The sequence below is a fragment of the Lolium rigidum genome, chromosome 1, assembly GCF_022539505.1.
Source record: "Lolium rigidum isolate FL_2022 chromosome 1, APGP_CSIRO_Lrig_0.1, whole genome shotgun sequence".
Taxonomy (NCBI): Eukaryota; Viridiplantae; Streptophyta; class Magnoliopsida; order Poales; family Poaceae; genus Lolium; species Lolium rigidum.
Genome location: NC_061508.1, coordinates 325528608 through 325542163, shown reverse-complemented (window position 1 = coordinate 325542163; position 13556 = coordinate 325528608). Strand labels below are relative to the sequence as shown.

Below are 13556 nucleotides of genomic sequence, written 5' to 3'. Positions count from 1 at the left end.
CTCCCCTGATCTGGAATGCAATTGTGTTCGGCACCGACGACTCACGATGCAGGCGGAGGCGGACGTCCGCTTGTCCGCTTCGTCCGCGCCGCTAAAAAGGCCAAAACGGCGGAGCGGCTGGGCCATGTAAGCGAGGCGGGCTTATGGACTGCGTCTACTTGGCCCGCCAGGCCGTCCATCCCGCCAGGCCGTCCATCGCTCGTAGAAGCAGAGTAGATAGGGCACGCCGCCACGCTGGTCGCCGCCGTCGGGCCGGCGCCTGCTTGCTCGTCTCTGCCTAGCTCGCCGCCTCCCTGCACCTAGCTCGCCGCCTCCCTGCACCTAGCTCCGCCCATTGCCTGCCCGTATCCTTCTGCGCCCCCGGGCCCCGGCTCCCTTGCCGTCGCCGCCTCTGGAGAGATGGGCGCGGAGGTGGTGGAGGGCAAGAATCCGGTGGAGGAGGGACCGAATGTAGCAGACATGGAGGTGCACAAGAATCCTTCAGAGGAAGAGGTGAGTAGTAGTGGTCAACGCAATACTATTCGCCCGTCCATGTTAGCTGCTCTCCATTCCTGTCTATGGTCAAAATCGACAGTACTGCTAGCTAGTACCACTTCTTTGACGCTTGCGCTATTTTGGGTTGTTACGGTCTTGTCTGTAAAACTGTGAACTCGTGGAGACACTTGGGACAAATTACAGTCATACTTACAGTGTTTGATTTTTGTCTACAACTCTGATTGCTGGCGTATTATTTTACGCACGCGTTAGATTACAATATACGTACATCAGGATAGTGCGAGATTCAATCAATCTTTGGACTTTGGGGGATTTGTTGCTAGTTTTTTTTGGGATCGTGCAAAGCTGGTTCTGTTCTGAGAGCTCTGATCTAGGGCCTTTCTGATGTAATCCCAGTTGGAGTGAGTTGCCCAGATGGTAACTTGATAAGATAACTGTCTTGAAAGATTTCAACTTGTAACTCTATGAAAAGGAACCATATATGCATTCTGGCACCATCCTCCTATACCCTTTGTAAGATGGAGCCATAGACCTGTTTGTGATGTGGCACCCTAGTGGTTTCGCCTTAGGTATGTACTTGTGTACAGCATTTAAACTCGATCAATCTGCAGTTTCCATGATAAGCTCCTTGAGTACGTATTTTAGGCCATTCATCTTCTTCCGGGCTCTCTGCAAAACATTTTTTAGCCTTTCCCTGGGGTAGTGCACTGAAGCTCAATTAGCCTGAGGTTTTGCCAAGTTACTAACTCACATTATATCTAAATCTTATGTATATCCGATACTGGATAAATCATTGATTATATATTTCTACACAATCCATGCTCAATTGTTTGCTTATTGACAATAAATTGCAGTTACTTTATTATAACCTTCAAGTGAATACACAGTTTCAAACCATACTGCATGATACCTGGGGATTCTTTGCTTCTTTTTTTCTAACAAGTGAATACACAGTTTGCTTATTGACAATAAATTGCAGTTACTTTATTATAGCCTGGGGATTGTTGTAGAAACTCTCTGTATAGCCGTAGAAGGTAATGATGTTCAGGTTAAGCACTGAACATCAATCTGAAAAGTATCAATCTGTAATATTTGAAGGTTTTGTATTTTAATGAGTGTAAATCTTTGACATGTAAGTAACAGATTGGAAATAGAATTAACCTCATATACTCATTCAGTTTTTCCATTCTGTATGTAGGACAAAAACAACCACAAAAGAAGTGAACTTGTGCAAGTCAACAAAGAGCAGCAGTTGGGTAGTTCCCACCTGACCCAGTTGCCTGTTCACATAGAGGAGCCAGCAAACGCGGGTGTCAGTGCAATGCTCGACAAGGAACAAATCCGTCAGCTCACTATTGCAAAGGAAGACATGCGAGAGGAGCCAGCAAGCCAGGGTGTTGCAGAGGAAGAGACTGCCTCGAAAAAGCTGCCGTTGAGGAAAAACAAGGACAAGAGAAGTGAACTTGTGCAAGTCAAGAAAGAGAAGCAGTTGGGTAGTTCCCACAAGACTCAGTTGCCTGCTGTAGCAGAGGAGCCAAAGGAAGGCGTGCGAGAGGAGCCAGCAAGCGATTGTCTCCGTGCAATGCTCAACAAGGAAAAACTCCATCTGCTGGATGTTGCAGAGGAAGAGGTTGCCTCAGAATGGCATGCCTCCTACTCCATTCGCTTACGCAAACATCATCTTCGACGCATACACAAGGGCTCAGTTCTCCTCGACGCCGAAGTGAACCGCCTCCTCCTCTACAACATTGATGAAAGTTTCATTGATGAATATTACCTCAAGGAAGGAGAAATGATCTATCCAGGAGCAACTTTTAGTTGTCCTTGCCACAAGGTTGAGATTGGTGAGCGCATTTGTCAATCTAAAGAAGATACCCCTTTGCCGACCAACAATGCAACAAGAACAAAGGAAGAGAGGAGAGATGAGAAGAATAGGAAGAGGTTGAAGAGGAAGAGACCTGATGAGAATTTGGAGAGAACTAGTAACTTAAAGAAAGTAAATAAGAAAATGATGAGATCACCTCAAGCAAAATTGTTGAGATCTTCAATAGGCAGGTTTGCAAGAGTGGCGTCGCTAAGGAAGGGAATGTCCCCTCAAGCACAACAGAGGAAATCAGAATCACCTTCAGTACCAAACGTTACTGTACATTTCCCATCTCCAAATCTTCCTCGTGCTAAGGCTAACTCCAGCCGGTTTCGACCACGGAAACTGAAGTCCCGTATCTGGAAAGAATTCATTCCTATATATGAAGATGGAAAACTTGCGGAAGGTCAGTGCAAACATTGCAATGAAGTCTTTCCTGCCTCGAAGGCTTCTGGAACTAACCACATCCATAGGCATCTACAGAAATGTTTGACGAGAAGTAGCATGCACGAGATGGTTGCAAAATTGCGTGCCACTACATCATCGCCCCATGTCTCTTTGGTGGATGATTGGAATTTCAGCCAAAAGGAGTCTAGGAGAGCCCTCTCTAACATGATAGTTCAGCATGGACTACCATTCTCCATTGTAGAGTATAGTGGTTTCATAAAGTTTGTCAAGTGCCTCAACCCGATGTTCAAAATGGTTTCAAGAACAACAATAAAAGAGGATTGCCTAGATTCATACAAAGAGCAAAGAGCGTTGCTACGAGATGTCTTGAAGAACTGTGGTGCTCGAGTTTCATTAACTGCCGATATGTGGACTTCTAATCAGAGGTTGGGATACCTGTGTGTCACTTGTCATTTCATTGACAACACTTGGAAGATGCAAAAAGAATACTCAGATTTTGTATGATGGAAACGCCGCATAATGGTTTCCGGATGTATAATGCCATGTTAAAGAGTTTGCAAGATCTTGGAATATTGAAGATAAAATATGCAGTATTACACTAGATAATGCATCAGTCAATGGAAAAATGATGGAGCATCTGAAAGAAAACTTGACGAAGAAACAAATGCTGATTTGTGGAGGTGAACTCTTTCATGTCCGTTGTGGTGCACATGTATTGAATCTTATTGTGCAAGATGGTCTGTCTGTAATGAAAGGTTCCATTGACAATATCAGAGATAGTGTGAAGTATATCAAGAGTTCGCAATCACGAGAAGAATTATTTGAAGATATAGTTCAGCAACTCGGCATCATCTGTGAGAAGGAACCTTCACTTGACATTGTCACACGATGGAACTCGACATACCTTATGATCGATTCAGCTTTGCCATACAAGGAAGCATTTTATGAGTTAGTGGAACAAGATCGACAATTTAAGTATGCTCCTTCCGCTGATGATCGGAAAATGGCCGAAGCGATTCGCTCTCTCCTGAAGGTCTTCTTTGAAGCTACGAAAGTAGTTTCGGGCTGTAGCTATCCAACGTCAAACCGGTACTTCCATGAAATGTGGGGTATTAAGTTACTGTTGGAAAAACATGCAAATAATAAAGAGAAAGTAATTGCATCAATGGTGAGTGAGATGCAAAAAAAGTTTAACAAGTACTGGAAGGAGTCGTACTTAGCGAATTGCATACCAGTGATCCTTGATCCAAGATACAAATTTGAGTTTGTTAAATTTCGCATCAGACAAGCATTTGGAGATAATGCAGCAGAGCACCTTGAAAAGGTGGACATGACTATGAAGAGTCTATTTGAAGATTACTCCCCGGGAGAGTCTTTTGTCGATCCTTCGGAAGAAGTTGATGTTGATGAGGTTGCGGACATTGATAATCCACTAGCTGATTGGGAAGCTCATCCGAGAGTGCGAAGAAGCAAGCAACAAATGAGCTTGATAGGTACTTGAGTGAAGATTTATACCCCCAAGAAAAAGATTTTGACATATTGGGTTGGTGGAAATTACACGAGTCCCGAGTACCCAGTTCTATCTTGCATTGCTCGTGATGTGCTTGCTATTCAAGCATCAACGGTGGCATCGTAGTCGTCTTTTAGTGCTGGTGGGAGAACAATTAGTGATCGAGAGGAACAAGGCTAAAGAGTGACACGGTCGAGGCGCTGATATGCCTCCAAGATTGGCTAAAGGCTGATGGTAAGTTTTTCTAATACTGAATGGTAGAATTAAAATCTCAACTTTATTACTGACTTGTGATTTTGCAATTCTTCAGATCCTAAAACAACCAATAAAGATGTTGAGGAGGAAGAATACTTGGTAACTTATAGCTAATACTGAATGTGAGTAAATAAATCATCTTTGTCTCACTTGCCTCAAACTAACTGGCAGGTTTTCTACCAAGAAAGCGAGTGCCATGAAGAGACCGCGCCAACAGAATTAGCTTGTGGAACTCAACAAACAGGTAAACATTTTCACGGTCATTGTGTAACTTAATGGTTTCATGAAATCCAATCTGTCAAGATTAGGTTCGGTTGCTGCATGTATAAGTTATTTCCACCCAGACCATTAGTGTAGAAAAATAAAGAAAATGTTGAATTATTATAATTCAGACTTTTCAGAGTCAGTATTTGTTAGCTAAACTGACTGACTGTTTCTGAATTTGTTTGCCAACACCTTTAATATACCAGCTGTTGGCTAGGAAATCATGTTCTTCCTGCTAGTCTGTATTATCTTCCTACAAGTAAGATGTAGGGTATATTAAAGGTGTTGGTTTATCATTTTTTCTGTAGGTTAGTGATTTATACATCTGTATTATCTCCCATTGGTTCGTTCCTATTCTGCATGTACTCGCAGACATAACCATTTGTGTACGGACATACATGAATCTGAAATAATAAACTTTGTCTTCTCGATTTCTTTTGATCCAGCACCATATTGTAATCATGCTCGGAAATTTAACTTCATAAGATAGTGGCGAAAGTTCACCGGATGGTAACTTAGTGGCATAGTTCCCCGGATGGTAACTTAGTGGCAAAGTTGCCCATTAGTGTAGAAAAATAAAGAAAATGTTGAATTATTATAATTCAGACTTTTCGAGTCGCATTTGGTAGCTCAACCGATCGTTTCTGAATTTGTTTGCCAACACCTTTAATATACCCTACATCTTACTTGTAGTTTCCTGTCTTGTCTATCTCATGTAGCACCTACTCGTTAATTTGCGCACTCGGGTCATTATTCATTGTTCTACAGATCTGCCTAGTTCTGGTTTAATTCATAATTCCTGCAACTTGTGATGGCTTTATTGAGTACCGTAGTATCCCGACTTGGTGATAATGTTCAGTAAATGGCGATCTGAACAGTTGATGTTGGCGTAAGAACCTAAAGGCAGCTGGGATGGCTTACATTTTCTGTTCTTTTTACAGGTGCATCTCAGAAGTCTCAGTGAAGATGGTTCAACTCTTCTTGAGGCGTATCTGAAAAGTCTCGGTGAAGATGGTTGAACTCTTCTTGAGCTACATGGAAAACATGTCCTCTTTCTATGATGTTGACCTGGATGAAAGCTGTCCTCTGCATTTGCAATCTGTGCTACATGATGAACATGTTATTTCTTTTTTGTTTGTTTAGTTTTGTGGATGCTGAACAGTAAACTTGAGAGAGAGGTTATGTTCAGCTCGGTTATGTAAGCATGCAGATATGTGTTGTCCAAGTGGCTCGGCGTTAGCCAATGATCGTATCTAGTGTTAACCATCGTCTTCCGACATGACATTCGAGTAACTCGAATGTGCGGAGTATCGTCCCGTAACCGCGTCGGATTCTGCTGGCCTGATTTTATGTGTACTAAGCTTGTTCAGCTTAGCTCCCAGACTTTGATATTGATCGCTTGATGGAGGTCTGGCAATCCAACTGAGAACCATTTTGTTTGTGGTGATGGTATAATGTAGGCCTTTGTTGTGTGCTGTCTGTACTGCTCAATCTGCTTGATGAGCATGTGAGATTCTGGATAAAACAATGGAAACTGATCGTATCGATGGACTGTAACCTGCAACGCACACGCGCTTAACTGCAGCTCCGCTCTTCTCCACGGATGTTGGCGGATGTCCGCCGGAAACGACGGCCGGCAGAATTAGCGGACGCGGACGTCGCTAATTGCACAACTAATCTTGGCGGATGGAGCGGACAGGACGGACGGGGCCGGCGGCCTGTCCACTTGCATCGTGACCGACGACTTCCAGGAAGATCGAATGGCGATGGAGGCCATCTTGCAAGCGGTGCCACCAAAAATAATGGTTGAACTGGCCGTCAAGTGGACATCGAAGGAGGCGTTGGAGGCGATTTGAGCCATGCGCCAACTTTCCTATTAAATATTTCATATGTGTTGCCTTACTTTCTTTTGGGATTACCCTCCTTTATTAAAGCCACATGCGAGGATTCAGTCTTGAGCTAGCCTGCCTAGTTGAGTCGGTCGACCAGCCTCTTTGTTCCACGGCTGACATCTATTCATCTTTGCTTCTTTGCTCCACGGCTAGCATCTACTCACCTCTCCTCCATTTTAGAGCAACCATATATATTGTTAATAGAAAATCAAGTTACATGAGTAAAAAAACTTGGACACTAACAATCCAAGAGAAAATAGGTGTCCTAAAAACTTTGTAGAAAACTTCCGAAGCCAGTGGTCGCCGGCAAACTCCAATGTCACCTAGAAGCGCGTTAGAAGAGACGTCGCGGCTCTACCATTGTCAAATTCAAAAGAGCAATAGAGCATCATCACCAACGAGCCTTTATGAGTCGATGAACCGACTCGCTGCAAGTAGCTAGGCACATGTCACTGTGGCATGCCAGGGGACATCCATGTGCTACCTTGGACCAAGATTCGCCGCATCCCATCGATGAAGTCGAGGAATAACGAAAAACCCACCACCTCCGGACCAACATTCTCGCTCTAGATCATCCACATCGCCTTGGTCCTCAGCGCCGCCATGGATAATGACGAACGCATGCGACACGCCGAGAAACATATCTCACCATATCTGAATAAAGGAGAGAAAACCAAGCCACCGATTTGAATGGTCGACAAGCACACGATGCCATCAAATCTAAAATGCCGTGGTGAAGATCGGCGCCAATGTAAAAAATAGAGTTGAGATAGGTTTATTCGCCATGCAGCCACTTCCACCACCCAACGGCACACAACAACAAACACACCCTAACCTAAAAATAGAGAAACGAGGCCGCTCTCTCTCTAGCCGCCAGAGCGACAAGTGGAGGGAGAGGATACTAGCCCTCGCGGTGGCGGAGACCTAAGACAGGACAGGTTGACGCCTCCACCCCGCGAGAGACGAAGGGACAGGGTAGGCATCTACTCACCTTTGCTCCTCTAACTGTGGGTCTTACTTGACACTAGATGTGTTTGTTCGTGCCTTCTTGGTAGTAGTCGTAGTTATGCATGTCCATGTGTCGGGTTGGGCCGAGAAAAGCTCGACACCAAAAAAAATCAGGCCCAAGCCCAACCCATCAAAATACCTACAAAGCCTGCCAGCCGGGCCGGGCTTGGTTGTCGGGCCAACATTTTTAGGCTCAACCCCGGATTTTTTGGGCCGGGCAGCCCATGGCCAGGCGAGGGTGTGACGCGCCTTCCCCCGCCGCCGCCGCCTGCGCCGCCGCCACCCGCCAGCCATGATTCTCCTGCAGAAACACATCCTTCTTCTCGCCTTCCGTCCCCGCGCCGCCACTACTCTCCTACCCTTCCGCCACCGATGCCGCTTCTCCAGTACCCGATTCGCCACCACCAGCGCCGCCGTCGCAGCCTCAGCTCCGTTCGCCGTGCAGGACTACCTGGTATCCTCGTACCACCTCACCCCGGCGCAGGCCGTGAAGGCCTCGAAGCTCCTGTCCCACCTCAAGTGCGCCTCCAAGCCGGACGCCGTTCTGGCCGTCCTCTCCGACCTCGGCCTCTCCCACGCCGACCTCGCCGCCGTCGCCGTGTACGACCCTCTCCTCCTCTGCTGCGAGGTCCACAAGACGCTCGTGCCGCGCCTCGCGGAGCTGCGGGACCTCGGGCTCTCCCCGTCCCAGATCGCCCGGCTCGTCGTCGCCGACCCCGCCCGCGTCCGCCGCTCCACCATAGTCTCCAAGCTGGAGTACTATGTTCCCCTCTTGGGCTCGTTCGAGACCTTCCTCCAGACGCTGAAGGGGAACAGGTACCTCCTCAGCTCCGACCTGGAGAACGTGGTGAAGCCCAACGTGGCCTTCCTGCGGGAGTGCGGGGTAGGTGCTTACGATATTGCCAAGCTGTGCGGCCCTGCGCCGAGGCTCCTCACCACCAAGCCGGAGCGTCTCAGGGCGATAGTGGGGCGCGCCGAGGGCCTCGGCGTGCCCCGTGGCTCCGGGATGTTCAGGTACGCGCTGCTGGCCGCCTCATTCCTCGACGAGGAGAAGCTTGCCGCTAAGGTGGAGTTCCTGAAGAAGACGTTGAGGTGGTCGGAAGCTGAGGCGGCCATTGCTGTCGCCAGGCATCCGGTGGTGCTGAGGAACTCCCAGGACAAGCTGCTGCGCGTGTCGGAGTTCCTCATGTCCGAGGTTGGGTTAGAGCCTGAGTACATTGCGCACAGGCCAGCAATGCTCAATCATAGCGTCGAGGCTCGGCTCAGACCCCGCTACTATGTTGTAAAGTTTCTCAAGGAAAATGGACTGCTAGAGCGTGACCGAAGCTACTGCACTGCAATTCAGGTGAGCGAGAAGGTATTCCTGCAGAAGTATATACGTCCTCACAAGAATGCTGCGCCTCGCCTTGCCGAAGACTATGCTGCCACTCTCAGAGGGGAAGTGCCCGCTAGATTCAGCTGCTTATTTGCACAATGATGATTTCACTCTCAAACCTGCACGGTAAGCCTGGAAGTCCTTTATCATGTTGTTCATCTAACACTCTAACTGGGTGTTGGTTGGACGTCTGCTATTGTATGTCACTTGCAGTTTTAGTAGTTGCTAATGTTTTTCTGAATTAGGATATGTTTTTTGTCGTCATCCAGTAGAGAAGAAAGCATCACATGTTATGTTGATACACATTGTATGAACATGACTTGTTTAGTCTGCAATTTGTACTAAGAACAAACACCTTTCAGCATATTTAAGTCTCATTTGGGATGTGGAAGTTTTCCTGTTCCTTTAGGAAACGAATTATTCCTGTTAAATTCCTGCATTGCAGACATGCCCTGCAATGTGTATTAACACCTTTGCTGGTATGTATTACTCATCATTTTCAGTTTGCATACGCTTTATCTACTCTCATCAATATGATTTTGCATCCTCACATGTATGCTTGTGGCTTTGCTGGAAAACGCCAGTGGAGTTTTTCCGTGAAACAACAAAGGGAAGCGGAAGTGTTGTCAGCTGTTGTGAAAAGTACTAGTGAAAATAAAGTGTTCCAAGGTTTTTCATATCCACGGTTCGTTCCTGGAGCCTTTATACAATCTTGTTATGAGTTACCAATTGCAGCACTACTAAATGTTGACGAGCTTTGATCTGCACACCGTCTTCCATTTATAGCAGACTAGTGAATAGAATTTGCATAAGTGGATTTATTAATTTGTTTCTAGGGTTCTTCACAACCAGATGCTTATCTGTATATAATTGTGTTCTTGCTTGGAGTAATGTTTTCGGCTGATTCAGTTTGAGTACATCGTTTGTTTCCACTTTACAGAAGGTGTTTGAAACTAGCAAGTATTTGGATTAATACACGACTATAATGATTTGTTGTTTTCTTTTTGGGCGAAAGTTATTTGTAAGAAAATTTCCTTGGCAGCACATGAAGTAAGCTGAAATATGTGTGAGCTCCTATCATCGAATGACAGTTCTGAAGATCAGATATTTCACAATTGTTAGATAGACTTCGTTACTTTGTCGTTTAATTTAGTGGTGGTGAAAACTGACATAAGTTGTGGTTGGAGCATGGAGAAATAAAATGCAAAAGGTACATACTGCAAGCTGTAGCCTGGATGTTTAGGGCTTTAGGCCTTACATACTGCAAGCTACATCATGGATGTTTCGTGTATAGGCCTTTTGAGGAACCTAGGTGAAAGTTCTTCCACATGCCTTTTATTTCAGACCCTACATAGTGAAATCGTACTCGTTAACAAAAATACATATATTCTGGCAGCAAAACTATCGATGAACTATGGATTTCAAAATCAATTTTGTTAAGCTACATATATTTGGCCCATTTCCTGGCCTTGTTTTGTCATGTTATTTGTTATATGGTCTCGGCGGGCCCCGTGGCTCCGGGATGTTCAGGTACGCGCTGCTGGCTGCCTCATTCCTCAGTGAGGAGAAGCTTGCCGCTAAGGTGGAGTTCCTGAAGAAGGCGTTCAGGTGGTCAGAAGCTGAGGCGGCCATTGCTGTCGCCAGGCAACCGGCGGTGCTGAGGAACTCCAAGGACAAGCTGCTGCGTGCGGCGGAGTTCCTCATGTCCGAGGTTGGGTTAGAGCCTGAGTACATTGCGCACAGGCCAGCAATGCTCAATCATAGCCTCGAGGCCCGGCTCAGACCCCACTACTATGTTGTAAAGTTTCTCAAGGAAAATGGGCTGCTAGAGCGTGACCGAAGCTACTGCACTGCAATTCAGGTGGGCAAGAAGGTATTCCTGGAGAAGTATATACATCCTCACAAGAATGCTGCGCCTCGCCTTGCCGAAGACTATGCTGCCACTCTCAGAGGGGAAGTGCCCGCTAGATTCAGATTGCAGGAACCAACAGCAGGCTCTATAAGTATTTAGTTGCTTATTTGCATGATGATGATTTCACTCTGGAGCTTGCACGGTAAGCTGGAAAGTCCTTATCTGTGTGGTTCATCTAACACTCTAACTGGGTGTTGGTTGGATGTCTGCTATTGGATGTCACTTGCAGTTTTAGTAGTTGCTAATGTTTTCTGAATTAGGATATGTTTTTTGTTGTCATGCAGTAGAGAAGAAAGCATCACATGTCATGTTGATACACATTGTATGAACATGACTTGTTTAGTCTGCAATTTGTACTAAGAATAAACAACTTTTGGCATCCTTAGGTCTCATTTTGGATTTTTGGGTGCCTAAGTTTTCCTGTTCCTGTAGGAAACGAATTATTCCTGTTAAATTCATGCATTGCAGACATGCTCTGCAATGTGTACACCTTCGCCGGTATGTAGTACTCATCATTTTCAGTTTGCATACGCTTTATCTACTCTCATCAATATGATTTCGCATCCTTATACTTATGCTTTGGAAAATGCCAGTGGAGGTTTTCCGTGAAACAACAAAGGGAAGCGGAAGTGTTTTGTGTTCTTGCTTGGAGTAATGTTTTGGGATGATTCAGTTCAAGTACATCGTTCGTTTCCACTTTACATAATCAGGTGTTTGAAACTAGCAAGTATTTGGATTGATACATAACTATAATGATCTGTTGTTTTCTTTTTGGGCCAAAGTTTGTAGGAAATTTTCCTTGGCAGGGCAAGCTGAAAATATCCGTGAGCTTCTATCATAGAATGACAGTTCTGAAGATCAGAGATTTCACAGTAGTGAGACAGACTATATGATCTAGGATAAGGTAAACATAAAATTTGTAAGACAAAACTATCAATTCAACATGACTTGGCCACTTTGTCGTTTAATTTAGTGAGGGTGAGAACTGACATAAGTTGTTCAGTGGCTGGAGCATGGAGAAATAAAATGCAAAAGCTACATACTGCAAGCTGTAGCCTAGATGTTTAGGGCTTTAGGCCTTACAAACTGCAAGCTACATCATGGCTGTTTTGTGTTTAGGCCTTTTGAGGAACCTGGGTGAAGGTTCTTCGACATGAATCGTACTCATTCACAAAATTACATATATTCTGGCAGCAAAACTTACTATGGCTTTCAAAATCAATTGTGCGAAGCTACATATTTTGCCCAATTTTATTGCACTGGGCTTGTAATCCATCCCCACTTCCTTTCCTGGCTTTGTTTTGTTATGTGATTTGGGTTATGTGAGATTGGGCAGGTGAGTCGGGAGCTTACTTTCGGTATAATGTAACGGTCTGTAGCTCAACACAATTATGTTGTCCAAAATCTGTAGATTGGTGAAACAGATTCTTAAATGCCTAGTTCCTGGATATGTTTGCAGATCAGCAGTTCTGTAAAAATTACTCCTGCAAGTTTGATTTTTAGCATCTGTTTGGCCAAGTGTTATTTAAAAACCCTATTTTGTTTGTTCATTAGCACTACACAGACTAAGCTGGAACTTCCACTGCATCATAACAATTCTTTTTTTTTTCTGCCTAATTTCATTTTCAGGGTGCAACCTTTGTGATGTTCCATTTTTTTTCCAGCATTTCTGATGTTCACACGTTGAATTTCCACATATAGATGGTTACTTTTGGTTCCACGTTTCATTTTGCCTCTCTTGAGTTAAAACTAATTTTTTCCATCCCGAATTTAGTAGCAGTTCCAATTGTTAAGTGTTGCATCTTTTCTACTCTCTCCACTCCAGAAATATAACTTATACAAATTTTGAATTTAAAAAAGTTGAAACAAAAAATTCGCACGTACATCTTCACGTGCTACACGTTCACAAAGTCGTTTCATAAAAAATAACTTGTCATGTGATGTGTGTAAAAATACAAAATTCAGTGCTAAAATAATGCTTTTCAGAAGATAAATGTTCTCTTTTTTACATAGTCCACAAAAAATATTGGTTTTTCGTGAAACTTGATGAGAATGTTTTGTCAAAAAAATTCAACACTTCGAAATATGATTTTTTTCGGTAGAGGGAGCATACGCATCCGGGAGCCGAGTTGAATTTCCGTATTGTAATATATGTATGGAAAGGTATTGTATACACTGTCATGAAGTGAAGTATGGGTCTCTTAGATTCCATTCGGGTGGTTGTCGAAAATTTGCTTAACATCATAGAGTTGGCTGGACCGTGTTTTTCTTTTGTTATACAAACCCAGCTGGGAAGTTGTTGAAGGTTTTTGTTCTCCAGATTCCACTGGTAATTTGAAACGTCGGCTATGGATTGGCAACCTGAACTTTTGGAGCCTACTATATCTTAGACGCCGCATTTTGTTCATAATTCAAATTTCTTCGGAAGTCGATCGCAGGTCAGAAGGATCACAACGGCTAGGGCTTTGATATTCGGTGTCGGCGGTGGATCACGCCCATGGTTTTCTACGGCGGCAGCGGTAGGCACTACTAGAAAAAAGGATAGCAGTGATGTACAATGGTGCGCCACTACT

General features: G+C 44.7%; 2 protein-coding genes and 1 long non-coding RNA gene across 3 annotated transcripts; all 3 read left to right on the top strand.

Annotated features, from left to right (window-relative positions):
* Positions 1 to 399: 399 nt before the first annotated feature.
* LOC124662792 lies at positions 400 to 3271 on the top strand. Its single transcript, XM_047200588.1, has 2 exons — positions 400 to 492; positions 1694 to 3271. Exons 1-2 carry the CDS (start codon positions 400 to 402, stop codon positions 3269 to 3271), a joined length of 1671 nt encoding a protein of 556 aa, XP_047056544.1.
* Positions 3272 to 4451: 1180 nt separating this feature from the next.
* On the top strand, positions 4452 to 4967 carry LOC124684319. Its single transcript, XR_006996980.1, has 3 exons — positions 4452 to 4511; positions 4588 to 4631; positions 4704 to 4967. It is a non-coding gene; the product is annotated as an uncharacterized LOC124684319 (long non-coding RNA).
* Positions 4968 to 7988: 3021 nt separating this feature from the next.
* On the top strand, positions 7989 to 11354 carry LOC124684318. Its single transcript, XM_047218661.1, has 2 exons — positions 7989 to 9148; positions 11040 to 11354. The coding sequence occupies exons 1-2, from the start codon at positions 7989 to 7991 to the stop codon at positions 11080 to 11082; spliced, it is 1203 nt and encodes a 400-aa protein (XP_047074617.1). The 3' UTR covers positions 11083 to 11354.
* Positions 11355 to 13556: the final 2202 nt, after the last annotated feature.